Source organism: Coenobita brevimanus, chromosome 93 (assembly GCF_032717465.1).
Source record: "Coenobita brevimanus isolate Jiangsu-jjx chromosome 93, ASM3271746v2, whole genome shotgun sequence".
Lineage (NCBI taxonomy): Eukaryota > Metazoa > Arthropoda > Malacostraca > Decapoda > Coenobitidae > Coenobita > Coenobita brevimanus.
The window spans coordinates 44,160,319-44,188,202 of NC_137046.1; the positions used below are offsets into that span (position 1 = coordinate 44,160,319).

At 42.2% G+C, this 27,884-nt stretch overlaps 1 protein-coding gene across 1 annotated transcript in view; it reads left to right on the forward strand.

Moving 5' to 3' along the window:
- LOC145412539 (uncharacterized) overlaps window positions 1-27,884 on the forward strand; it is a 193,851-nt gene that overhangs the window by 38,116 nt on the left and 127,851 nt on the right. The window contains exon 2 of the mRNA XM_080282437.1: window positions 6,249-7,167. Within this exon, the coding sequence (XP_080138563.1) occupies window positions 6,315-7,167 (853 nt within the window). The 5' untranslated portion in view covers window positions 6,249-6,314. The remainder of the gene's footprint in view (window positions 1-6,248; window positions 7,168-27,884) is intronic.

A 27,884-nucleotide genomic window follows, 5' to 3' on the forward strand; every position in this document is an offset into this window, starting at 1 on the left:
AGATGGCTCGCATGTCTACTTGTTACCATCATCATCATCCTCTCAACATTTATCACCATTATCAGTATCACTGTCTCAAATCATCACAGTTATCATCGTCATCAGTATCAGTCACAAATCACCATCATCATCATCACAGTTATCACCATCGTCATCATCATCATCAACATCACATTTCCAAATAAGTCAAACACGTACTATCAGCAGGAAATGTTTTATGGCCTCCTTTGGTTTTCCCTTTGTAGACTCCGACACTGAGCCGTGGCCAAAGAAAATCAACGAGTCATCTGCTCTCCAATGTCCAACGAAAGAGAAGTAGGAGAGGCGACAGTATTTTAGATATCAACAGTACATCAAGGCTATTTTAATTTTAAGGTTTTCAAAGCCTAATTAAATTTCTGAGTTAATGGAGTAATTTCCTAGGGAGATATTCAATAGTATGCACAAGGAAATTCTGGTAAATTTTTGAGTCAACGACGAGAATCACCTTTTTTTTTTTTTTTCAATAATACTTACTGTCCTTCTTATCAGTTAAGCAAAAAATAACGTCTTAAGAAATAAAGTAGGATGGACTTAACAACGTAAAATTTGTTTTCAGCAGGCTTTTGGAAGAGGAAGCTGAGCATATTTTTTTTGCAGTACGGTGTGTGTGTGTGTGTGTGTGTGTGTGTGTGTGTGTGTGTGTGTGTGTGTGTGTGTGTGTGTGTGTGTGTGTGTGTGTGTGTGTGTGTGTGTTTAAATGGTGCGAGTGACAAGAAAGGTTATTAAGCCAGACCCGAAATGTAATATAACTAACAGAAACACGTCAGGTGAAAATTACTCCGCTCTCCAATTCAATTACATGATGCAAATTCACAAGAGAGTATCTGACAGGGTGTGCACTGGTCAGTAATGTTTATCATCATCATCATCATCATCAACATCATGGTTAGTTCCTGATTAATTATAGGACCGGATCATTCCACCAGGGAGGGGTGAGCTCAGGACAGGTTAAGTGGGCTTGCATTTACAGGAGGGAACTCAGTGTCTCCCAACTCACATAAGCTGCCACAAACTCCTACAGCCGACCTTGTATATGTGAGACAGTCGCCATGCCCACCAGGCCAGCGAGTTGGCATGAATTTACTTCTCTCAAAATAAGCAAACCCAAGCCAGAATCAGCACGAAGACCAAACCACCAGATATACTGCCAGTCCGGTGTAAACAGACCCCGACACACACACACACACACACACACACACACACACACACACACACACACATGCGGGATTTCAGGGAAGATGGAGGCCATAGGGTAATTAGATCTGTATCAGAGGGGCGGGAAGGATGCTGGGTCTGATGCCCAAACAGGAAGGAGTCACATGTGAAAGGTAAACACGTGAAAGCCATGAGTGAAAACCTTCACACAGCACCACCGGGATTCTGTGTGTGTGTGTGTGTGTGTGTGTGTGTGTGTGTGTGTGTGTGTGTGTGTGTGTGTGTGTGTGTGTGTGTGTGTGTGTGTGTGTGTGTGTGTGTGTGTGTGTGTGTGTGTGGTGAATGAAAACGAGTAGTGTAGGTGAAGATGAAGGAAGGATTTGCATTACTTCTACGCAAAAAAGAATGAGATAGAGTGGAATCTGAAAAAAAAAAAAAAATGTTGATTGTAGGAAAAACTGAAACAAAACAAGCAAAAATCACGTGAAGAAACTGAGCAGAACTAATGACGGTGGATGTATTTAAAGAACATGAACATGCGTAACGGATATTGATGTAGACGAAAGAAGACAAAGACGAAGTTGGCGGATGCAGGTGAGAGCAGTGCATGATGGGAGACGTGAAAACATTTTAACTACTTGAATACCACGATGCCTCTGTAATTTATTCATGCTGCACTCCAAAGTTTAAAATTCTGTTGTATTTTATTGAAGCAAAATGCAGTAACACCACATAAGTAACATACAAGTGACGAGATATTATGGGAAGTAAATCGCGAGGGAAGTGTAGCTACGAAGTCTCCTAAACACTCCAGAACATGGCCCTGAATGTTGGATGACTGGCGGAGGGGGCGGGGGGACGAGGGAGTGAGTGAGGGACATAGTGTGGGGGAGGGTTGGAGGAGAGAGGACAGGAGGGGCTGGAGGGTAAGGGAGGGGTTAGAGAGGAGGGGAGGGGAGGGAAATGAAGGGAGAGGGGTTGGAGGAAGGGTGTTAGGGAGGGAGTGGGGATCGGGGGGAAGGGGAGGGAGAGGAACTGAGGGTAAGGAAGGGAGTAAGAAGGAATGATGTGGGAGGGAGGGGAAGGAGAGGGGTTGTGGTGAGGGGACGGATTTGAGGCCGAGGGTATATCTGTTTTGACTAATGGAGGTTGGAAGACTTGTGGGACTGAGGTGGAGTGGGAATCGATAACCACCGAGGCTGCTGAGGTTGCTGATGCTGTGCGTAGTTTTGATGATTTTCCTTGTCAGTTATTCTTGCTGTTGTTGGTATTGCTGTTGATTATTTTTCTTTTATTTGTTTTTGTTGTTATTGCTGCTCTGGTCTTGATGATGATTTTTCTTGTTATTTTTGTCGTTGTTCCTGTGGATGTTGGTTCTGCTGCTGATCAGATTTCGTTAAAATTATTTATGTTGTTGTTGCTAATTTTGCTGTTGACCTTTTCTTGTTACTGCTATTTTTGTTGTTGCCGTTAAAAGATATATATTCTCAGTGCGATGACGACTTTTGTATCATATTCGTGCTAACTTCAGACGATTTAATCAAGACAACCCGTCACTGTAGGTGGATCAGTGGAAACCGTGTCTAACCCCTGCAGTTCGCTGACTAAACAGAATAAAAGCGTCTGGTGATACAAAAGAATAAAAAAAGAATAAAGAAAAGGAAAGGAGTCATTGCAGCGAGAAGATTAATGCAAAACGAGAAAAGTAGAACTCAAAAAACATTTAACCTCTTTCCTATGATGACGTATTTTATTCATTTATTTTCGCTGCTTCCATACAGTTATATAAAACATTTGGGAAGGCCTGACGTAGAGATGAGGTAAGAGGCAATATCCATTCAACTCCCCTAAAGGTAAATAAAATCGTTAGGTGACAGGGAAAAAATACTTCCTCGGGCCGAAGATAATGAAAGATATACAGCTTGCCAACTCTAACCCACATTAACGTCGTACGGGGTTGAAGATACTTCTGGCCCCTTCACTAAGAGGACGTCTTTGTGCTTCATTACTGTTACGGTATCTCTAGACGAAATTTTTACACCTTAGGGGAGACTCCTCGAAATAAAGACGTCATATCAGCCATAATCAATCAAATCACTACTATAAATAATTTCCAAGTTTAATACAAGCACCCGGTAGTAGCATGATTGTACTAAAAAAGTAGTAAAGGAGTTAACCCATTCAGCACGAGAACATTTTATTTTATTACTGCTGCCTCCAAACGAATATATTGAACTTATCAGCGATCTTTCGTACCGAAGGGGCTAATGAAGGTTATATCCAACCTATCCAGTTCTAACCACCTCCCGTAAGCTGAATAAAGTCACCTGGATAGAGCAAGAACGAAGGAACATTTAAAACGTCCTTGAGAACAAGTTGTTCATTAAACTTTTACGGCATGGCTGCTGACATTTCACACACGTACCACTGCAAGGGACGTAGAAGAAGAAGAAGAAATGAAGAAGATGAAAGGATGAGGATGAGGATGAGAAGGATGAGGATGAGGAGGAGGAGAATGCCCTGTTAACTGCACAAAGATTACTAAAGCCAAATTCCAATCTCTCCTCCGACTACGGCACGCAACCACCAAAAATACACTCCAAGTCCTTTTAAGTTCCAGATATGAACAGACTGGGGTGAAGAAGACCTTACGCTAATATCTCACCGTAGGCCAGAGAAACTGAACCCAAGACTTTACTGTTGCGAGTCGCGTGTGCTTCTCACTACACCACCGCCAACCGCAGCTGACGAGAATACGGCTCCAGATCTAAAATAATTCACAGAGATATTTTGTTTTGATGAACTCGGTAGCTGTGAATATTGTCTGCCGTCGATTGAAGCCCACCCTGAAGATAGGTATAGATAGATAGATAGACAGACAAATAGATAGACGGACATGTAATTAAGTATGTAAGTAGGCAGGTAGATAAACAAACAGACAGACAGAGATAAATGGATAGATTGCTTCCATAAATCTGTTGCGTTGTGATACGAGTGGTGCTGCGTGGTTTATTCAGCAATTAGTGAAAATTGGTTGTGTTAAAGCCCTTCCTCGTTAGTTTGTGAACAGTTTACGAGAAGTGTTTGTAAGTATCAGTGAGTGGTGTGAGGGAAGATTTCTACCTTAACTATTTCAGCGTGATGGCGTTGTCTGCAGTATTTTCGTTGCCATAAGACGTGTTTATTACGCTCATGAAAGATCTCGTATTGAATTATAAAAAAGAATACACATTAACTCTCCGTCCGATGACGCCAAATGGTTGAGAAATCACAATGACCTGAGCATTAATGTATGAGAAGAAGATCCCCGATAAGAGAAGAAAAGTTTATTTCAAACAGTTTCGACGACAACTGTGATTCTCCATAATGGACAACCACTGCAGAGGGATAAAGAACGTATAGTTAAAGCAGAAGTCCGTGGTACTTTGGGTGGCACACTGTGTAGAATCTGACAACAGATATGGATCATCGTGTACCCAGGCAAATGGACCAAAACAACCTATTATTATTGGTCTAATGATAATAATACGAGCCCGTAGTACAATGGGTGGCACACTGTGGAATACAACAACAGTTAAGCCTGTAAGTCATCCTGTACTCAACTGAACGACCCGAAACAATCTATAGGTATTGGTCAGGCTATAATATTACTAATGCATTCCCTCTGAATCTATAAAGGCTGATAGGTCAAGCCTCTGTACCAAGAACTTCTAAGCTTAATTATACCTCTGGTTTTCCACTCCGGAAGCGACAATTACCGTTTAAGCTGTTTGAAATAAACGAAAAAACTTTTCCTCTGTTAAGACTGTGTGTCAGTATTTGATAAGGGTCTTTTTTTAGTTTAGGCTTGCTACTTTCAGACGATCTTATTCAACAAGCAAATGACCCATCGCATTGCAGGGGTTAATGTCTCAAGAGTAATGTTACCTGGGAAGACGAAATACGAGACATTCTAAACGCGTTTCTGGAACAGAATACGCGAGACACAGAATTACATTTCACAGAGACAGTGTTTAATGATAATACTGTGTGACACGTTGTTGGCGGCGCTCAGGTTCACCTATTATGACATTCATGCTTAATAATTTCATTCCTCCCTCTGTTTCTCGTAAGAGTTGGTCATGGCATACAGCACAACCTCTTCATGTCGTCATTTTGTCTTCTATTTCGCCGTCTATTCCTCAATAAATTACGGAAATTAATTGCCACTTAAGGTTTTATTCACACTTACAGTATAAAGCTAGTTTGCCGTTTCTTCAGCTCACAGCATCAGATGTATGGTCAAAGCTATGATATTCTGGAACACATCCCTATCATATGACGAGGACAACCTATATCTCGAAAGCAGTAATGGAACGCACTACAATCGCCAGGAACATTTACTGTAGGTTCGTATTCCCGTCGGTTAAGGAAGCTCCCTAACATCTCTTCCTTACCGAGTTAGTTTTGGATACGGCTGGCTAATATTGTGTTGTACGTTATTTATGCAGAGTATGGCGATATTACAATGATTTATGTAACACAAAAGAGGACGGCAACGTGTAATAAACAAGATACGAGTAAATCGCTTAGGAAGAGATGTTAGGGAGCTTCCTTAAGTGACGAGAATACGGGCTTTAGTCCTGTCACTGCGCTGGTAAACCTTAGGTGTATTATATTCGTTATCTCCAGACAATCTGATTTAATAAAGAGAAATTCTAGGAAAACCATCCGCATTATTAGGGCTAAGCCACAAATATTCCAGTAAATTATCTTGTTTTCTTCCTTGGCAGGGTGTAAGGAAGATGCTGGAAAAGGGGCCAACGATTACTATTTGTTTAATATGCTCAGGCTCATATGATTCACCCTTGGCTGAATATAATCGTCTGGCGTTGGCTGGAATAGATTACCAGAAGTGTCCCGGCCAAAAGAAAGGTGTTCATGGTACCAATATTAACACTTACATTTCCAGGAATCACTCAGGTGAAAAAAATAATTTTGCCATAAAAGGAAAAGAATCTAGAGTTGTCCTGAGCTTAATTGGATTAATAACAAGGGCTTTTCCATTGCAGGGTGTGAGTAAGGTGCCAGCACAAGCTACAACCACCACCATAACTACAATCACAACCTGAGTGAGGATGACGGAGGAATGTGTAGCACAGAGGCGGCAAGACCTGGGGCAGGGGCGGCACAGACACACCCAAGCTCGCCTACACTCGCTGCCCGCCACTGTGCCTCAGGGTACCAGAAGTAAGGGGGCCGGGCAGGGGGGCGCTGGCTTGATGTGTCACCATGGAGAAGTAGATGGACAAGTGAACAGACTGATGAACAGAATGGTGGACGAAAGGCAATGCTGCAACTACGATAGATCAGGTCGAGAATTGTGTGATTTAAATTGTTTTGAATTCTGCGAGCCGGCCAATTCTGACCTAAAAAACTGTCCATACGAAACGCTCAATCATAGCGAGGCTCATCTGCCTGTCATAAGCAGTAACTGCAAAGTTTTAGAGGGATGTGATGATGATAGATTCAGCTTTGACGTCCCGAAATTACTAACTTTACTTGATCCATTTCATGTAGAATCAAGAGACACTAGCACAGTAAGTCCAAGCTTTTGTTGTTGTCCTCATTTCTGCCCCACACGCCTCGGGCCGTCCCATTGTGGCCACCCGTACAGGCTGTCTGAGGACTCCAACTGGCATTCCTGTGGAGCCACTAGAACGAAACACATTACAACGAACTGCACGAGTCCGGCAGGGAGTCCGAGCGAACTTCAAACGAAAACGGAGAAAAAAGTGAGTGACTCGATCATGGAACGGCGAGTGTTTAGGCAGGGGGGTGCGGGAGGGGCGGCCATGTTGGTAGTTGTTGTTGTTGTGGTGGCGGCCATGACAGCTGGGTCCTGTGAAGCCTTCCCTACTACTGCACCAACTCACCCCGTCCCAACCCACACCTATATCTCCGACCACGCCCGTGAGCCACCAAGACGAGGTGAGTAGCATCATAATTCTTACTATTTCTTTGTGTGTGTGTGTGTGTGTGTGTGTGTGTGTGTGTGTGTGTGTGTGTGTGTGTGTGTGTGTGTGTGTGTGCGTTTCTCTTTTGCATCAGTATGGGGTGTGCTGATTGAAGAATGCTTGTTGCAGACTTGCAGTGTTGATGCATCTGATGTGTCCCGCACCGAGCACTCCTGCATTTTGGATGACTCATACTGAATTGGTTACGGGGTATTTGGCTGCAAATTTATATCCACACTTCAGTCCGACGACTTTATCTTATTTGGTTTTGCTATCTCATGCGATTTTCTACTGTATAGCTTTGGAGATTATTTTTTTCCAACTGGAGGGGAAAGATATAACATACTTTAATCCATCCACTTAAATGAGCCTAGGATGAAAAAAATCGTCTGACGGTAAACTGATCAAAATGAAAACTATCGCTTTCAGTGACCTTGTCTATCGGGCCTTCAGAAAACAAAAAAAAGAGTAAATGAAAGAAGCATCAATTGACGCTTGGCCGCCCCCTGGTTCGCACGAGACGGCGACACTGGGGAACCACCAGGCTCGTTAAGAGGGGTGAATCCCGTGCAAGTTTAGAAAAAACTAAATATCTCACAAACCATGCGTCCCAGAGCAAAACTGAGGGGCCCCCACACCCTTCCGAAACTCATCAGAGTTCAACCTCCTCTATACGTTCCCAGAAGTTATAATTTCAAATTCCTAGAATTTAAAATCATCCCTAATCTTAAGACAGAACGAGTCCATCGGTATGACAACAGAGGCTGGCGTGTGATTCCGGGCAGCAGGCTGACTGATCTAAGATAATCAATTAGCAACTCAGTCACTCAGTAACTTAGTAACAAAGGCGTTCCTAGGACCGGCCTTTGGTCTGGCAAATACGTCCTTGGACTGAAAGTTTTCAAGACCACACTGAAGCTTTCCAGAACTCTGCAGCACCTCGTGGGAACAGCTGAAGAGAACATTACAACACATTAAAATTTAACTACTTGACTACGATGACGCACACAATTTAATCCTGCTACTGCCAGATGATTTTAATAGGCTGATGAAAGACGTCTGGAAGTGGAAGGGGAAAAAGAAGAATCGTTTCTTTACCTTTCACTACCAGAGGCCTTTCCTAACTTGAATAAAATCGTGTGGCCGTAACAAGACAAATACATACATCATAATACTGAAGGAGTTAATCATCACCATCACTATCATTATCATTATTATCACCATCATCGTCATCTTCCTAGCCTTTTTTGTTCTTTGTCATAAAAAAAAGTGCACTGGTTCTTCCAAGGTGATGGCAACACATGGTGACGTGGAACACTGTTGTATCCACCGACACACACACACAATGGTTTCCTTGGTGCTCAGAACTGTATTTTATCAAGAACGTTATGGTCGACCTGCATTAGCACAAAAACTCCCTTTGTAACTGAGTATAAAAAAGTTCTGATAACGAATTTCCACTTTAGTAAAGTAAAAAAAAATAGTTCTGTTTAACCCCATTCTGGTCGCGTCTTCTTTCGTACTTCAATTCAATCAGTGCCAAGAAATTCTATCCAGCTCAGTGAGTCATAGAAGCCTGAGGGTGGTTATACTGGTACTATAAGCCCTCTCATACTCGAGACAATTCTAGTGCTTACGCCAAACGAATTTTTTTAGCTGAGAGAGACACACACAGGCGTTTGGGGGTGTTAATACTGGCACCTTAAGCCCCAAAATCGCTGGGACAACTCTAGTATTGTATTCCAACTAACGACAGGCAATTATATACACCTGACAGCGAGTCACAGGACCCTGAGGATATAAAGCAATTCCACTGTTTTGATCATGTCTTTATCGTATTAGTCAAACAACATCAATGTCTTGTTTGCTTCCTCCCCTTTCCCTTTAATCTCGTCCTTTACTGCTACCACGCTTAAAAATATAAGAAAATATGTGAAAATGAAGTTCTGAGGGAGTTTTTCATTTTTCCCCCAATTAGGAAGGGGTCTGAGTTTTGTATTGACTCAGCTCGAATATTAAGTTCCAACCCTCTGGCAGATCTCATTCCCCGCCTCTACATATTAACCTCTTCAATCTGATGGCGTAATTTTCTAGTTTATTTTTGCTGAAACTAGACTATTTTATTTACGTCGGGAGAGCCCTCATGTACAGAAGAAGTTAATGAAGGCAATATCTAACCCCTCCAAATGGCAGAGTCTCTTCTACAGTGAATTAACTTGTTTGGAGACGGCAAGGACAAAATTTCAGATACGTCAAAGGGATAATTCATTTTGTGTCTGGGCCGGGCAAGTCAACGTAACCTGTTTGGCTGAAATGGCTGGACATAACATAAAATCAGTCTGTGGGTATTTATCTTTAATATACGAATAATTACATGCCCAGTTTCACCCGGACGGACTGCATGTTACAGGGTCCTACTCTTTGTGGCACTGGAGACTTCGTAACACCTTTTCCTCAGCGATTTACTTATATTACACTTTGGTCTCCTCTTCTGTGAATATAATGCAAACTACGCCAATATTAAACGATATAAATAGCATAAGGGAGAACATGAAGGTATAATATGCACAATAAATCCCAAAAGGAGAGGTGCTACGAATCCTCCAATGCCAGTCAGAACACCGTCCATGAAATGAGGCCCCGTGAAGGCTAAGGGATGGATGTATAAGTTGTGACGGCAGCTCCAGTCTAATTAAACGGGCTTAGTGTATTTTTATCACCCTAATAAGCTGAATTAAAGGATCGAACATTATTATAGAGACAGATACTCGGCGCCGCGACTCGTAACTAGGCTGCACACGTTCAAGCATTAGAATTCCGATATCAGAGAACTGTTGAAGTGTACGGAGAAAAGGGAGATACGATGTGGGTGACAGAAGATACAGAATTATCAGATAATACAAAGAAGGATTCAAGATACAAGAAAGAGAAAATACAGAGTTACAGGACTCAAGAGAAGCAGGAGACAGAAGACATTGCTAAAATATTTTAAGCATCGCTTCAGTTGGTTAGCCACCCCAGTATGAGTATCTTCCCAGACCTGAATGAAGTAGTAGACAGGGAAATTGAACTCATAAAACACATCATCATAATTAGGGTAACTGTAGTTTGTATCTAACCCCATCAGAATTACAGACCTTCCATAAACCAACCTCTTACTGCCGGCAGCATGGTTAGAATGATAAAAAGACACCTTGATACTGAGAAGGTCCATGGACTTCGTTTTTGAATCCCTTCACTATGAGTGGCCCTTTTTTAGACACTGGAGTTAAGTGGGAGATTTGAGTCAAATTAATGATGATGATGAATAATTATAATATTAAGATGTAAGCGAATCAGAACAGGCCTAACTGACCATCGTGAATAAAAATAACATATAATAGTCAATCGTTCCTGGCACCCTGACCTCGATTCCAACTTAAGGATTCTGTGGAGGTTTTCTGCCTCTCAAAGAAACGAAGTGGTTGTGCTAGTGCGGTGGGGGAGGTGGCAGAAAGGGGGTTGAAAGTGGTGGTGGTGGTACTGGTGGCAGCGGGGGGAGGAGAAGAGGTAGTAAGGTTGTAGTGCGGATGGGGACTGAATGTGATCGGCCTGGGTGTAGGGACAGGGTCAGTATGGTTGTTGTGGGGGGAGAGGGTTTTAGTGTGGAGGTGGTGGGGGCAGGCAGGCTTGAATTTGGTTGTGGTGGAGGTGGTAGGGGGGCAGGGAGGGTTGAGTTTGGTTGTGGTGGAGATGGTGATTGAGTGTGGTGATGGCAGGTGGAGAAAGGATGAGTGCGGTGGTGAGGAAGGCTGGATACGCGGGGAGGGGTGAGAGTAGGTGCTCGGGAGTGTCATTAAGGGCAAGTAGGTTGTATGATCGTGGAGGAGGGTGAAGGATAACGTGATTCCTATGATTATACCAATATAAATAAAAGATGGAAAATCAATGGATGGGACAGAAAGAGGAGAAAATAAATACAACGTTAATGAGGAGAAAGAACCAAAAAATACGAGAGAGAACAAAAGAATTAAATTACTACCCAAAGAATAAACTGCAAGAGAAGGGGAATAATGAAAGCAAGGAGACAGAGGAGGAGGAGGAGGAGGAGGAGGAGGAGGAGGAGGAGGAGGAGGAGGAGGAGGAGGGAGAGGGAGCCTGAAGAGAAAATGAGATGGTGAGGAGTATGCACAAAGAAGAAGACACGAGACTTCACTAGCAATATTATTCAAGGCCAGCAAACTCTTGAATATAACAAAGGTGAATACAGGAATTTGCTGGCAGTAACAATAACAATAAAAAAAAAAAAAACGAATAAAATCATCTCACTGAAGGGGTAAAAAAATGTGAAGATGAAAGAGGCCAGTAAGTAAAAATGAAAGCCGTCATGAATAATATGATAAAAAATGAAGAGGTGGGGGAAATGAAAAGGAGGAAATGTTAGTAAAGAAGGGGATAATCAATGGTGAAAGAAAGAAATGAATATGGAAGGTAAAAAATATAAATGTGAGGGGGAGAAAAAGAGGTAATACTGGATATGTACAAAAATGATGAAGAATGAAAGAAGTAAGCCAAGGAGCGGCACAAAACGTGAGCAAAACACAACCAAATTATAATTAAATAAAGAAAAAAAGGAGTGAGGAAGGAAGATAACGACACTGTGAGGAAGAACTACATAAAATACAAATAATGGAGAGAGAGAGAGAGAGAGAGAGAGAGAGAGAGAGAGAGAGAGAGAGAATATTTGAATGAAGCAAGAAACAGGAAATGTGCGGAGAAAAATGTACGTACAGAAAAAAAGAAAGAAAAACGTGAGGAAGGAACGAAAAGAAAATACGAGGGAGAACTGAGGTAAAAATATAATGGTAAAAGAAGAGGCGGAAGTAAGGAGGAGGTGTAAGCATGACAGGAGGAAGGCAAGAGGAAAATAACAAAAGGAGGATGTGGGGTAAGGAAAGGCGAGGGCAGGAGAGGGAAGAGGAACGGGAAGGGAGAGGCAAGAGGGAAGGGGAGGAAGGAGAGGGAAGAGGGAAGGGGAGAGAGGACAGAAAAAGGGTGATGATATGATTGCAAAAGGTAAAGAGATAGCTAAAGGGAGGGGAGAGGAGAAAGGAGAGGAATGGCATGGAGAGAGGAAGAGTGGAAAAGAGAAGAGAAGGGAGGAGAATGGAAAGAGAGGAACTAAGTAAAAGAGAGGAGGCTTGAAGGAGGGGGGGGGAGGTAGGAAGGGAGAGGTAATGCTAAAAAGGAGAGGAGGAGAGGGGGGGAAACGTATGACAGAGAGTGAGGATACATAAAGACGCGTGAAAGAGGGAAGGGATGAATGGAGGGATGGAAGAAGAAAAAAGAGGAATGAAGGCGAGCGACGGGGTGGTGAAGAGGGAAAGTGCGTGGAGTGTGTGTGTGAAGAAAAGACGAGGAGAAAATAATGAGAGAACAAGAGGAAGCTGGACATGCAGAGGAGAGACGGAGAAAAAAACGAGGAAATAAGAGACAGAGAAGAAATGGGGAGATGAGGGCGAGAGAATGAAGAAGAAGGGAGAGGAAGAAGGAATAGGTCGAGAAAAAAAGGAAGGATTATGAAAGAGAGAGAGAGAGAGAGAGAGAGAGAGAGAGAGAGAGAGAGAGAGGTGAAGGGAAGGAAGGAAGCTGAAAAGGAGACAAATGAAGTGTTAGAGGAAGGAGGAAAGAGCTGTGAAGAGGAGGAGGAGGAGGAGGAATAGGAGAATGAGAGGCAGTGAGAATATGATAAAGAAGGGAAAGGAAGCTATGAAGGAAAAATACGACTAGAGAAAATAAAACGACTCTAAAGAAATAAACACAAAGTTAAAAAATATCACGAAAAAAATCTTGGAATAATTAAAATAAGTCTCGTTGCAGCAGATGTGATTTGCGACCTTATTGAATATCTCACCCTCCGCGACCTTGAACTCCACCTAATTAATTTGACGAGAGAGAGAGAGAGAAAAAAAAAGTAAAATGTGCTGGGGGAAAATTCCAACTTGCTTTTCTAAATATAAACTCTCCTTTTCAATTCACATCGACGTTAAAAGTGTTCCGTCAATTAACTCAGCTTAATTAGTGAAGCTCTTTTAAGGCTTTATGCAGTGCCGTCGCGGAGAAAAAGCGGGGAATAAAGAGAAATGTAAAAACAAGTCTCAATGGAAAGGACAGTTTTATGTGAGAGGAATACCCAACCTTTGATCCTTCTCTTGGGATTGAGAGAAGGATCAACCACGGCAAGACCATCTGAACTAGAGCCTTATTCAAAAAAGGTCTTTACCAATACTTCCGATAAACGATTTTTCCATATATTTCACCTACCGATAATGACAGTTGCCACTTTTATCTTGTTATTTTGTTCTTCGTGTTGTTATTCACTGGCAGGGTTTGGAAGTATTTGATAGTTTGAAGATAAAACCGCAAACAAACGACCTTACAAATTTAGCTTAAGTCGCTTTATAAATACTGGCGCTGATCCTGTCCCTCATCATTCTTACACGTAGGCGCGGTCTGATCTCTCCCGCTCCATCCAGTCTGTCTTTAGTCATCTTCCTTCGTCACTACTGCAGATTTTTCTCTCTCACTCCACCCATAGATACATTTCATCCCGGTCTGTTAGAGCCAGAAGGAATTAAATACAATGGGTTTGCTCTCTCTCTCTTTCCTTTTCCCTTAAGCTTGCCTACGGGAGTTTCGTGTAATCTCTCCCCTTCCCTTCCCTTCTCCACTCTCCTTCTCTTTCTCTCTCTCGTCTCCCCCTTCCTTTCCCATCCCCTCTCCCTCTTCCCATTCTTGCCTTGCTCTGATGTGGCCTAAAGGAGTGTGGCGTTCTCTTGTCTTTCTCTTTCTCTCTCCTATCTCACTCATTCTTTCTCCTTTCCCTTCTCCGTTATCGTCTCCTCGCTCCCTTTTCCCTTATCGTCTCCTCTTTCCTTTTTCCCTTCTGTTCTCTTTCATTTTCTTTCGTCTTCTCTTCCCTCACATTCTTCTCTAACCCTCTTCCCCTCCAGTCCCTCCCTCTCTTTCACTCTGCTCTCCATAGCCTACTCCCTTCCTCTACTCTTCTCGTTTAGGTCTCCCTTCCTCTCATCCTTTGTCCTGGTGCGGTCTTTTCCTCTCCTCTCTGCCCCTCTCTTCTCTCCTTTTCTTCCCCACTTCCCCTCCTCCCCCCTCTCTCTCCCCCTTTCCCCTGGTGGTATAGGTGGGGTATCGTGTTGCCATGATGAGCCCGTCAGGTCACCCCAAATTATACCTCGTCTTTCACGGACCACCAAGATGCTCTGCAATGCGAGGCTTGACTAGGCTTGGGTACTGTGTGTGTGTGTGTGTGTGTGTGTGTGTGTGTGTGTGTGTGTGTGTGTGTGTGTGTGTGTGTGTGTGTGTGTGTGTGTGTGTGTGTGTGTGTGTGTGTGTGTGTGTGGAGGGCTGCGTCAATGCAACAGCAGTAGTGGGGGGGGGGGACTGACGTAATACAGGGTTGGGGACGGAAGACATATGGGGCTGTGCCAACAATATGGCTGCAGCTGTGAGGAGAGGAGACTGATGCATTGCTCTACTCTGTCCACTTTAACTTGGACCAACGTTGCTATCTCTCCATCTTGAATGTTGAGCTGTACCTAGAGATTTATAGGCCAACAGAAAGTCGCATTACTATTTTCTGTCCTCTTCTATTTGGACAAAAACTGCCATCTGTCCATCTTGATTAGTGAGATATATCAGGAAAATAGCTCCAGAATACGGTGTTAAATCACTAACAGGTGCTACGTGAAGGAAGTAGTGCTGTAGTATTGTCTTATTCTGCTACTAACCTACGAGAAATAGCCTGCAAAAGGACACAAATATCCATCAAGTCGAGGTGGACGAACTATTGAATTGGCAGCTTTTGTGTTGGTTGACAATCCGCTACTTATTCCGAAACAGTTCTCGGACACACACACACACACACACACACACACACACACACACACACACACACACACACACTAGTTCTGTATATATTACACAAGAAATCACTTAAAAATAGTGTTGACTCGATTATAAACAAATATTTCGTTAGATGATCATGCTAAGTAGGAGGAGAGAGAGACCGGCGATGGATGATTATTCCTTATCGATGAATTACCCTGCCTCTGTTTTACAAGAGTTCATTCACTGGTAATGCTTGAAATGAACTATGAACATGAGATAATTCAATAATTTTAAAACGATTTACAGTAAAACCAAAATACTACAGGGTGTCCGAAAAGTTACTGTGCAGTGGAAGAGGTTTAAGTAAAGTTTAATGAAGTTTTACGTACGATATTGCTGTTTCTCCTACAGCAAATGCTGGAAATGTCCCCCAGAGGCCTGAAGACATGTCTGGAACGACGCTGCCCAACTTACAGGTCTCATATGCAAAACTGTACATATAACTTTAATGTCATTACAAATTTCTCACTGCACAGTAACTTTTTGGACACCCTGTATATAGGTTCTGGTAGGCTTACATATAGTATTAGTAAAGTACCACCAATATTATTATGTTTATTAAAGATCACACCCGTTTTGATATAAGATATTGCTCAGTATGAATCTGAATTAGAAACTCTGACGTAAATATGGGAAAGTGTTAAAATTTTAAGACAACAGATCATTTTCCTCTTCCTTGCTCATTTCAAAATAAATGTAGATTAACCGAAGAATCCTGCTTAAAACATTTGTATTTACATGATACCGTACATGACTGACAGTAAATGAACAAATACTTCATGGTTCATACATTCCGTCTAGCAGGACACCAAGATGCAAACAGATGGGGCTATGTACTCACCTTTACTACAGCAGAATGGCGTGGGAAGGATTCACGGCGGCTGGTGTATCGTCGGAAAAACAAACTGAAGAACAATTTCCCAAGCTTTTACAACACCTGCTGGCGAGATCTTAGTTTGGGGTTGCCAGATCGCCAGCATACTGGAAGTTTTCTCCCATCTAAAAGTGACTAACAGACAAGAGTGAGAGAAGGGGGGATGCAGAAATATTGGACTGGGCGGAGAGGAGTGTGAGGGACGGACTGGAATACTGGTGGATGGTAGGGAAGGGTGATGGGAGAATACTCTTTGTAGGTCAGGAGGTACGGCGGTGTGATGGACATTTAAAAGTTTTTGTCATGGAAACAAGAACAAGATGCAATGCTCTCACAACATTGGAATGCAGACAAATGATTCAGTCACTTACAATGGGAGTTGTAGCATGTAATGCCTAGATGAACATCCCAAGCTTTACTTTAATATAACTCTCCTGGGTTGTGTCTACTTGACACAACTGATAAACTGCAAATTATTACAGTTAACTTGTATGAGACTTAATATATATTCAGTCCACTTTCTCATGCACTACTTCCTCCTGCCACGGCAGTAATTCCCATGTTTGATATATGAGTGCAGTATGAGCACACCAATTAGTGTAGCCTCAGTGCTGGCGGTAATAACACTCCAGCCCGCCAACACACACAGCCAGGCGGGGTAGTGGTAGGGAGTTACGGGTCCAGCTGCAGTAATCTGTATGAGATCTACTGCAGGTGGGAGAGTGAAAATTAAAATTAATCCTTTCCCATTATGGTCAGGTATGAATCAAGAATGTGTGTTTGTATTACGACTGTCACATATTAAAACAGAAATGTTGTACCTTGTGTATCATCGATACGAAATTGCTAGCAAATGAAAGAACACACTACCAGCACCCACTGTCCAAAATCTATCATGGTCTGGGGTGCAGATTAGGAGGCGACAGCTACCCCTGAGCCACTGTGGCGCCTGGTCCTTATTATCAATAATCATATTTGGTGCTACTAAGCCTGAGCCATATTTACCTTGATTTTCATGTATGATAATTATTATTTAATGAATGACTTAATTATGACATAACAAGTGAGAGAGAGAGAGAGAGAGAGAGAGAGAGAGAGAGAGAGAGAGAGAGAGAGAGAGAGAGAGAGAGAGAGAGAGAGAGAGAGAGAGAGAGAGAGAGAGAGAGAGAGAGAGAGAGAGAGAGACCAGGGGGGATAGGACTAAATAAAGTTGAACAGTAACAAAAGAGAAACAAAAAATAAAAAATAAATAACAACTGTGGAAGAGAAGACTGAGGCAGGAAAGGACGGAAGGGAATGGAGGAGAAAAAAATAAAAATAAAGAGCGAGGGGGGGAAACAGGAGGGATATTAAGAGTTATAAATGGGCAAACATTAAGGGAGGGCAGGGAGAGGAAATGAGAGGTCAGGAGGACGAGGAAAGAGGAAGAAATGGGAGAGAGAGAGAGAGAGAGAGAGAGAGAGAGAGAGAGAGAGAGAAACACAAGTAGGACTGGAATCGGGAGGCCCTAAAGAGAAACGTTCAAATCACGAAATGAAAAGGAAAAAAAAAGGTGCATAAAAGTAAACCGTAGTAGGAAAAAGGATGCAGGAAATTCTGGCGAGAAGAGCAAGCACAGGACATATGGGAAGCAGGATTACAGGAACTGTAATAAAGGGAAGTATAAGACAGGAGAAATTAAATAAGTTCAGAAGAAAAGTGCAGACAAGGGGACGCAGAGGTGGCAAAGGAGAAACAGAAGAGCAGGATGTACAGAAGGCTCGGGGACAGCACGCAGTAATACAGGAGAAAAGAATAAAGGTCATAAGAACACAGCCTTGCAGGAGGAAGAAAGCAGAAGACACTAAAGGGAATGCGTGCCAAGAAGCGTAAGAGGTGCAGGATATATTTGGGAAGCAAAGCACGGTAACGTTCAGCAGCGATATAAGAAAGCAGAAAGCAGAGGAAAGTCAAGAAAAGAGTAGGGATGAGAGATGGAGTAAGAAAAGGACGCAGAATGTCCTAAGGAGAAGCAGTAGGAACTGGATATAAAAAGGAAGCTAGATAACAGCACATCACAAGGCAAATGAATCCCTCCCCCCCCCCACACACAAAGGCCCTAATAAGGAAAATGTTGCATGACAGAGGAAACAAAATATATTAGCAAGACAATATAGGAAGCAGACGATCCTCAAGGGAAGCGTAGGAACAGGATGTTGGCTATTCGTAAGGGAGGTACAATAACAGCCACACGTAATAGTAAAGGAATTGTCGAACTATGTGGAAGGAAGGAGGGAGGCAGAAGACTATCAAGTGATGCTTATGAGGAAGAAATGGAAAGGACGCAGCGTTTAGAGGAATGCGTGGGAGGATACAGGAAACAGACTACCAAGAAGAGGAACGCAGGAATAGGACATATGAGAAAGACGGTAATGACACGCCGAAAAACACCAGAAAAGAAAAGGAACTCATAAAAGAAAGGCGTGTAAGTAAGAAACAGAAGATCCTAGACAGAAGCGTAGGAGTAGGAAATAGTTATAGGAGGAAAGGTAATAGCCGGCCTCAGTCCTCGTATAAAGGGAAAGTGTGGGCAAGGAAAAGGGAGTAGACGATCATAGTCAGAGGCCCAGGAGCATGAAATGAAAGAACAAAAGAGAAAAGCGCGGTAGACTGAGGAAGTACACGACGCTATAGAGAGACGCAGGAGGGGCAGGATATAACATGGGGAGCAACTAACAGCAAGCCGCAATGCACAGAAGGAAAAGACCGGCAAGAAAAAGGTAGGATCGCGAAATGAAAAGACTAAAGCGCATAATACGAAAGCATAACGCGGGAAGATAAGGACGTAGACTTCCCTAAATGAAGCACAGGAGCAAGACACATAAGTAGTGAGATAACATCAGCACGCAACGATCCTGGAGATAATACAGTTCATAAGGTGGAAAGCGTGTCAGGATGAGGAAGCAGAAGACCCTTTCGAGAAGCGTACAGGAAGGATATATAGGAAGCACGGTAAAAGCACTGAACAGTGCAAGAGAAAAGTATGTAGGGAAGGGGGCACACCATTCAAGGGAGAAACATACAAGAGGCAGGTTATAAGGAAACAGCACGCCGTAGCAGTAGAAAGCAGAGAAACGTAGAAGGCGCAGAATCTGTATGGGAAGCAGGGTAACAGATCTGCCTAACAAAGGGAAGCAGGAAAGCCTAAAGACAAGCGTATGAGGAGCAGAATATGTATGGGAAACAGTAACAGCGCGCCGCAACATAAGTTCCAGCAAACAGCAGCCATCATTTTCGCCAGCATCCATAACACACCGTAAGTGCTGCGAACCCGTCGGCCGCTTGTTTACGGCAACCTCCAGCACGGTATAATGGCCACCTCGCTGCCGGGCCACAACAAGCAGCCCAAACACTATACAGTTAAATGATTCCACACGGAGAACCATTAACCTCTTCAGCCGGAGGACGTGTTTAAGTTTAATCTTGCTATATTCAGACGATTCTATTCAAATCCGGAGCAATTTACAGAACTGGAGGGGTTAGATATACCACTTCAGTTCGATGACAAAGTTAATCTCACATTCTGACGATTTTCGGACTCGAAATACTTTTAGAAAAGGAGGGGTTCTATAGGGGTTCTCAGGCCACCAGGAGGATTTTTTTTTTTTTTTTTTTTTGACATCAAAATTTTGACCCTTCGTCTATCGGGTGCGCTTGCTCAAGACCTCTGTACAGCTCTAGAGTATGGCTGAAAACCCCGTAACAAAGTACTCAAAACAACCTTTAAGCGTCAAGCTGTTTACTGGCGTTTTTCAGTCTGGCGCGAGACCCCCTTTGGACACTGCACCCCTTTTATAGCCATCAATAACCCCTTCAGTACGAAGTGTTTCCTAAATTGAATGAAATCATCTTTAGGTGGCTAACAAAAACTAAAAAGTGTTATCTTACTGAAACTGTAAAATTTCAAGGTCATAATTATGCATAAAACACTGATTTCTGATGGACATTAACTGAACGCCTTTGGTAAAATACGAGTACATCTTATTAGGCCGCATTCCATACGTCACAGTATTGTCAGCAGCGATACAGCAAGGCCAGATACGTTCTATCTTCGTCATGTTGCTTCAGATATTATGAACAAAAACAGGAGATGGCCTGCTCCTTCGTGATTTAACTCCTTCAACAGGGTGATTTGTTCTTTTTCATTTCTTGCTAATTCCAGGCAATTTTTATTTCTTCTTAGGAGAAGCCTATTGTACTGAACGGGGTGATGACTAAAATCTGATTTCCAATTAATGAAATAAGCTGAATACGAACGCCCGGAAAAAGCAAGGACAAAAAATACAAGAAGGTTTAATAACACTCTTGTCGTACCCCCCCAAAAAATCCACAATAATGAAAAAAAGACCACGAAAATCAGACACACGTTGAAAGGGAAATTAGGCAGTCTGCAGGAGGGTGTCTGTGCCATCCTCTCCAAATCACCACTCAAGGGATAACGTATGAGCTGCCGTGTTGCTCCTCGGACTAAGATATGGTATGGTAATGATGGCGTGAGGAGGATTACACAGGATTACACAGGAAAGCAAACAGCAACAGACCTTATGGTCCTTTCGAGGCTGCTTGTTAGAGAAAACTATGACTACAAGATCTAACTCTACATGTTGAAGGATAAGGATAGGAAAGCAAGAAGGCTCCCCCCACCACCAAACCCTCCAGGAAAAAGTGAGAAAAACCACCATGCAGCATGGAAAAACTGACATGGAAATTTTATAGGAAACATTGGAAAGGAAAAGTCACATTCTATAATACTTTATCTATAAGCTACCCGATAGAGTAACCTGAAAGAGAAAGTAAACAAATAAAATAATAGTTACGGCATGACATTATAAACCAGTTACATTGAGTTAATGGGAAGTCTGTGGACATAACGTGGAAGCTACACACTGCACAGTGTGGATGTTTAGGGGTGGTGCAGCAGCCTTGCCTGGCGCTTTTAAGGTAGGCAGCAGTCAATCAGGCCCTAGCTCCGTTTGCTCCACTGAGACAAGGAACTCTCCCATGTGGGACAAGTACACAAGTTTCATCCTGAAGCAGTGACCCCTGGTACATTAAAAATCCCGATGGTGGTCACTTGACTAACAGGGACCCTCAGTGATCCACAGCCCATCACAGGTCGAAAGTAAGAGTAGTGACCGTTAACTCAGGGTTATCTGTGCAGCTCCTAATCTGTGCTTATATTGCTTTCTTTGCGCTGGGGAGACTGAAAAGTATATAGGACGGGTGTCTCAGATAAAAGGGGACTGCACAGTGCACAGTGTGGATGTGCAATGCACAGAGTGGATGTTTAGGGGTGGTGCGGCAACCTTCCCTGGCGCTTTTTAGGTAGGCAGCAGTCAATCAGGCAATAGCTCCGTTCACTCCACTGAGAGACAAGGAACTCTCCATGTGGGACAGTACACAAGTTTCATCCTGAAGCAGTGACCCCTGGTACATTAAAAATCCCGATGGTGGTCACTTGACTAACAGGGACCCTCAGTGATCCACAGCCCATCACAGGTCGAAAGTAAGAGTAGTGACCGTTAACTCAGGGTTATCTGTGCAGATCCTAATCTGTGCTTATATTGCTTTGTTTGTACCGAATAAATTGAAAATGTATAGTATCGTGACGCAACACTGTGTACGGGTACATTGTTTACGGGGTGTCTTGTAGACTAAGGGGGCATGAACTTACATGTACCGTAGCTATAAAAGCAAGTTATTCGGACAGAAAAAGAGTCAGCTGAGGATTTTCTTGCAAATACTTGTCTAATTTGTTTTTGAATGTCTCAATTGAGATACTGTTCACGGTATCTGAGGGTAATCTGTTCCAGATATTTACAACTCTGTTAAAGAAGAAGTATTTTGCTTCGTGGGATTGGAATCGTTTTCCCATAATTTTGCAGCCATTACTTCTGGTTTGACTCGACCGGTCTATATCAAAATATTTATTCATGTCTAAGTTGTCATATCCCTTCATGATTTTGAACACTTCAATAAGGTCGCCTCCTAACCTGCGCTTCGTTAGGCTAAATAATTTAAGTTCTTCAAGGCGTTCCTCATATGGTTTGTTTCTAAGTCGTGGTACCATTTTTGTGATTCTTCGCTGAATTTTCTCTAATTTTTCAATGTCCTTTCTGTAGTACGGAGACCAGAATTGCACACAATACTCAAGATGGGGGCGCACTAGCGAGTTGTACAAGGCAAGTATGACTTTTTCCGATTTAAACTCGAAAGTTCTTCCAATAAAACCCACTAGCTTGTTTGCAATTTTTACCGCATCGGTACACTGCTTGCTTGGTTTTAGGTCATTTGATATTATCACACCAAGATCCTTTTCACTGTCTGTACTTGATAACTGAATATTGTTCATTTTGTAATTTGCATGGACATTGTTACTTCCAATATGAAGTACTTTACATTTTTCTGTGTTGAATTTCATTTGCCATTTTTCTGCCCAGCTTGCTAAAGTATTAAGGTCATTTTGTAACTGCTGCCACTGTAATTTTGAAGTGACTTTACTGGTTATTTTAGTATCATCTGCAAATTTGGATACTTTACAATTTAGACCCTCATCAATGTCATTTATATAGATAATAAAAAGTATCGGTCCAAGTACTGAGCCTTGGGGAACGCCGCTGATCACATTACGCCATTTGGATTCCTTTCCGTTTATCACAACTCGCTGTTTTCGGTCTGACAGCCAGTCTTGTAACCATTTTAGCGTCTTTCCTTTTATTCCATGTGCTTCTATTTTTCTCATGAGACGCTTGTGAGGGACAGTGTCAAATGCTTTCTGAAAGTCGAGGTAAATTATATCTACTGCTCTTGAGTCATCGTATGATTTGTAAACATCATGGAAGAAGTCCAGTAAGTTAGTTAAGCATGAACGACGATGTCTGAATCCATGTTGCGAGTCTTTAATTATATTATTTTCTTCTAGATAATTAACTATTTTATCTCTTATGATTTTTTCCATTAACTTGCACACTACTGATGTTAAGCTGATTGGTCTGTAATTTCCTGGGTGCGACTCATTTCCTTTTTTGAAAATTGGTGTTACATTTGCTAGTTTCCATTCGCGTGGAACTTTCCCAGTACTTAATGATTTATTGAATAAGACAGAGAGTGGCAGCAGTAACTCATGTTTTGCTTCTTTGAGAATTCTCGGTGATATTTTATCGGGGCCAGGGGTTTTGTTTATGTCCGTACTATTTATGGCTGAAAGGATATCATTATTATGGATAGCATAGTTACTAAGGACTGTGCTATTTGCTTGGTTTGTGGGTAACAGTAGGTTTCTGGTGGTGTTTTCTACTGTAAAAACAGACGCAAAGTAATCAGGAGGAGGAGGAGGAGGAGGAGGAGGAGGAGGAAGAGGAGGAGGAGGAGGAGGAGGAGGAGAGAGAGAGAGAGAGAGAGAGAGAGAGAGAGAGAGAGACTGGTTGATGATGATGATGAGACAAAGAAAGTGGGAGACAGAATGTGAGGTGAATGTAGTGAGAGAGAACTTGAATGCAGACGAAGGAAAGGTTAGGATTGTGAGAAAGTGAGACAGTGAATGAGTGAGTTAAGAAGGTGGGAGATAATAAAATGTGAGAGTTAAGAAATTGAGATAACTAAAATAATGGAGGGAGTTGAGAGTGACAAATAATGAACGTCAGCGATATTGAAAGAGAGTAATAATGAATCAGAGAAATTATTAGAGAGAAATAATGAAAAAGAGTTGTGCGAGACACTGAAAATGAGAAATAATGAAAAATGAGAAATAATGATGGTAATCGATAATGAAAGTAAGAGAAAATGAGAGACGAAGAAAGTAAACGATAATAAAAGTCAGTGATAAAGTGCATGATAATGAAAGCCAGATAATGAATGTGATCGATAAATAGTGATAATAACAGACAATGAACTGGAGGTAATGAAAGTGAACTGTAACGAAAATGAGAGACGAGAAAAGTAGGTAAGAATGAAGGTAGAGATAATTATTTCGAACATCAAGGAAAACTGGAAAACATTCAGAGAGCGCATACCTCCGCCCATGTCAATGCAGGATCCGGATCCGAATCCATCCCCAAATTTAATCGATTCTTTCTTGGCCCTTGGCCCACCCATCCACACAATTTCAATGAAATCCATAGAGTACTTTTGGAGATATCGTCTGGACCAACAAACAGACAGACAAACAAAGGTGAATACATAACCTCCTCCAACTTCGTTGGCGGAGGTAATGAGAGATCAGTATAGGAGAAGTATTGGTCGCTTCCCTTCGAGGCATCCCCCTTAAGCTGAATAAAATCGTCTTGGTGTAGCAAAGAAAAAATACCGGTAATGTAAAAGCGCCAGCGTAGTAAAGGGAAGAAAGTGAGAGCTGCTTTTTTATGATGAAAAATTTATGAGGTAAGGACGACGACAAGAATACAGATGATGTGAACTTGGGAATACTTTGTTACTCTGCGGTGGTATACAGTGTGTGTGTGTGTGTGTGTGTGTGTGTGTGTGTGTGTGTGTGTGAGAGAGAGAGAGAGAGAGAGAGAGAGAGAGAGAGAGAGAATTATATAATTTCAGTAAATATAAAATTCTTAACTCTGAACGGCTTCAACAACCAAAAGAGCATGATGGAGAGGGCAGAGAGGGGAAGGTGAGGGGGAGGTAAGGGTATGGGTGAGTAGAAGTAGTAAGGAAGAATTATGGGGAAAGAGTGAGACGGCTGATGGGGTGTGGGGGAGGGGAAGGTGAGAGGAAGGTAAGGGGGAGGTGAGGAGATGGTGAAAGTGAGTGGGAATGAGTGAGGAGAAAGTGAGGTGGGGATGGGGAGGAGGCGAAGAGAGGAAAGTGAGGGTAAGGGTTGAGGGTTGAGGAGGGATGAGGATGATGTATCAGGTAGAAGAGTGAAGGGTGCTGGGTGTGGATGAGGTGAAGGGGAGGTGAGAAGTGTCGGGGAGGGATGAGGTAGAAGAAGGATGGGAGTTGGTCTACGACTCTACATTGTTTCACTCAGTCTCTCCAGCATATCACCCAACTCGACACAGTTCGCAGCTTCATCAATTGTTCCTTTGCCATCAGTCACGTCTCAATCGTAGGACAAAAAATACACATAATATACAGAACTACAGTCAACAAAAATTATACAGAGAACCGCGGTGCTTTGCATCTTGAAATACAGGATGAAGAGGTCTGAAATACTATACCATACATCCTATTACAATGCCTATATGGTGGTGTTCTGTGTCACTCCTTAAGGTAAAGTATTCTGGCATTATTCTGAATATATAGCTACTTTAGTTGTCACGCAAAATAAATTATGAAATATCCTCCTCATCAGGTCCAATTTCATCGAACGTATTGGTCTCATTACTTCCATTGTTGACTGTACATTATCATTTCATATGCTGGTGGATGCTTTATCGATGACATTATTCCTTGCATTAAAATTACGTAATTACTATTGCCCTTGCTATTTCCAGACGATTAGATTCATTTCAAGAGAGACTTCAAACTGGAGGGATTAACGACAGCCATCATTAACTCCTTCGCTATGAGAGGGATTTCCTGAGTTAAGGAAAACTATACAAGGGTGGAAAGCATGGAATAAAATACGAGGGCTGAAGAGCAAAACAAACAAAGTTAACGACTCTCACCAGAATACACTGTCTTTGATTAACTGGAACAGAATACTTGAGATGTCTCAACCTTAAAGAGGTCAGTGGTACAGGTTTAACACCATAAGTCTCCTGGAATCACGCTCATGTGAATAATACTGTCTGACCTTCGCTGGAACAGAACACTTGAGCTGTTCTGACCAAGAAAAAGCTAATTCCTTCTAATGGAACCTGATCGTCACTCAACAGACAGGGTGTCGAGAGAAACGTGTGCCAAAATGACAGGAGGTTATTCTGTGGCTAATTATGAGTAAGTATGGCTAATTATGAGTAAGAAATGTTATTTGTTAAATCAACATGAACCTGCAATTACGGATGACCTTACGAGTAAATTATGAGAGAGACCATTTTCGACCAGGTCATTTTGACAACAGTTTCTGATGCATGTATAGGACAATAATCTCTAACAAATACAGCTGTCCCATAAATGAACATATAAAAAAATCTAGGCTTGCCAACACCTTCGCCACCTCACTTTTAAAAAATGCGGCTGTTAACACTCCAAATTTCTCCAGCAAATAACCTCGAGAAGTCTGGCACATTTTTCCCTCGACACCTCGAACACATCGGCAATATAATTCATTTCCAAAGCCCGTCTGGAAATACATTCGCCCAGTTCCCTCACGCGCACCGGCAAAACCTTTTCAGCAGCCAATAAAAAGTTCGGCGGGTGGGGCGCACCGTGAAGGTGGCTAATCAAAATGGTGCCGCGACAAAATACCTGAATCATTGGCTGCGTTTTTCAGGGTGGGAGTTCATACTTTTGAACTGAAACGCATAATAAAATATAACTTGGACTGGTTCTGGTTCTCCATAAATTATTTTCTTAGCCATTATTCATGCTGCTTCGAAGTCAATATTACTCTCTGCCTAACGAGGAAATTTCTTTACCACATCACTCCAATGACATTTTTCATCAATTCATGACGCCTTCACACGGCACAATTCGGCTTACGACAAACTTTCTAAACAGGAGATGTTGGATACAGCTTTCTTTCACCCTTTCACTTTTTGAAAGCACTCCAAAACCGAACTAGAGGGGAACTCAGTGGAGCGCATCTATCCACAACACTCTTCATAATGGGTTAGGGTTTCTCATCATTGATTAGGGTTTCGCAAAATGTGTTTTCCGTATCCACAGTGAGTAGCCAAGTCGTATAGACAATGAATGGAATAAACGAATAAACAAGCTCTACATTTCTGTTTTCTAGTTTTAGGTTGTGTGGGGTGAAGACGAGGGTCGCGTAATTAAAAGAAGGGCGTGTCGTGGCAGCTGGAGGAGGGAATTACATCAATAATTCAGGAGGTGCTGTGTCGTAGATGTAATTTCTTCCCCTTCCCTTCCCCACACCACCACCATTGTTAGGGTGCTAGTCTCTCTCTCTCTCTCTCTCTCTCTCTCTCTCTCTCTCTCTCTCTCTCTCTCACTTTCTTCCTTGACTCCATTCTGACGTATTGCACTTCATTTGTTTCAGTCTTTCGCTCCATTTTATCTCCCGTCTAACTCTGCACATTCATTCTGCTCTTCATTCATTAATCAGGAACTCACATTTTTTCTCCTTCCAACTGAAAACCTGGTTCATTACATTTCTATCCCTCAATTCTTTATTCCATATTGCTCCTTTCATTTCTTAACCCCTTCACTTCGAGGTCCTGAATATAATCGTCTGGTGAAAATACAAAATAAAATACTTCATTATACTCAAGAGGCTAACGGAGGTGTTTTCAAAGCTGTATAAAACAGTCTAGAGATAATAATAATAATAATAATAATAATAATAATAATAATAATGAATAAGGTTAAACACTTCCCTCGTCCACATAATGAATAAGGTTAAACACTTCCCTCGTCCACATAATGAATAAGGTTAAACACTTCCCTCGTCCTTCCCTGTACCGGCTCTGTTTCTTCTCTCCCTATTTTCTTTTTGTTCAATTCCCTTTATCATAACTTACTTTCCTATTCCTCTCTTTCTTATGTCTTTGGGATTTACCTTTTCAGTTCCCTTATTCCTCTTGTTTGCTACTCTTTCCCTCTCATTTTTTTTTCTGCCCTTTTCGTCTTTATCTCGTTTCTCGTGCCTGTTCGTTTTCATTACTTTAATTTTCACTCTTTCCTCTCTCACTAACATCGCTTTTTCCTCGCCCGTTTTCGCGTTTCTCCGACACTCCTCTTCTTTCTTCGTC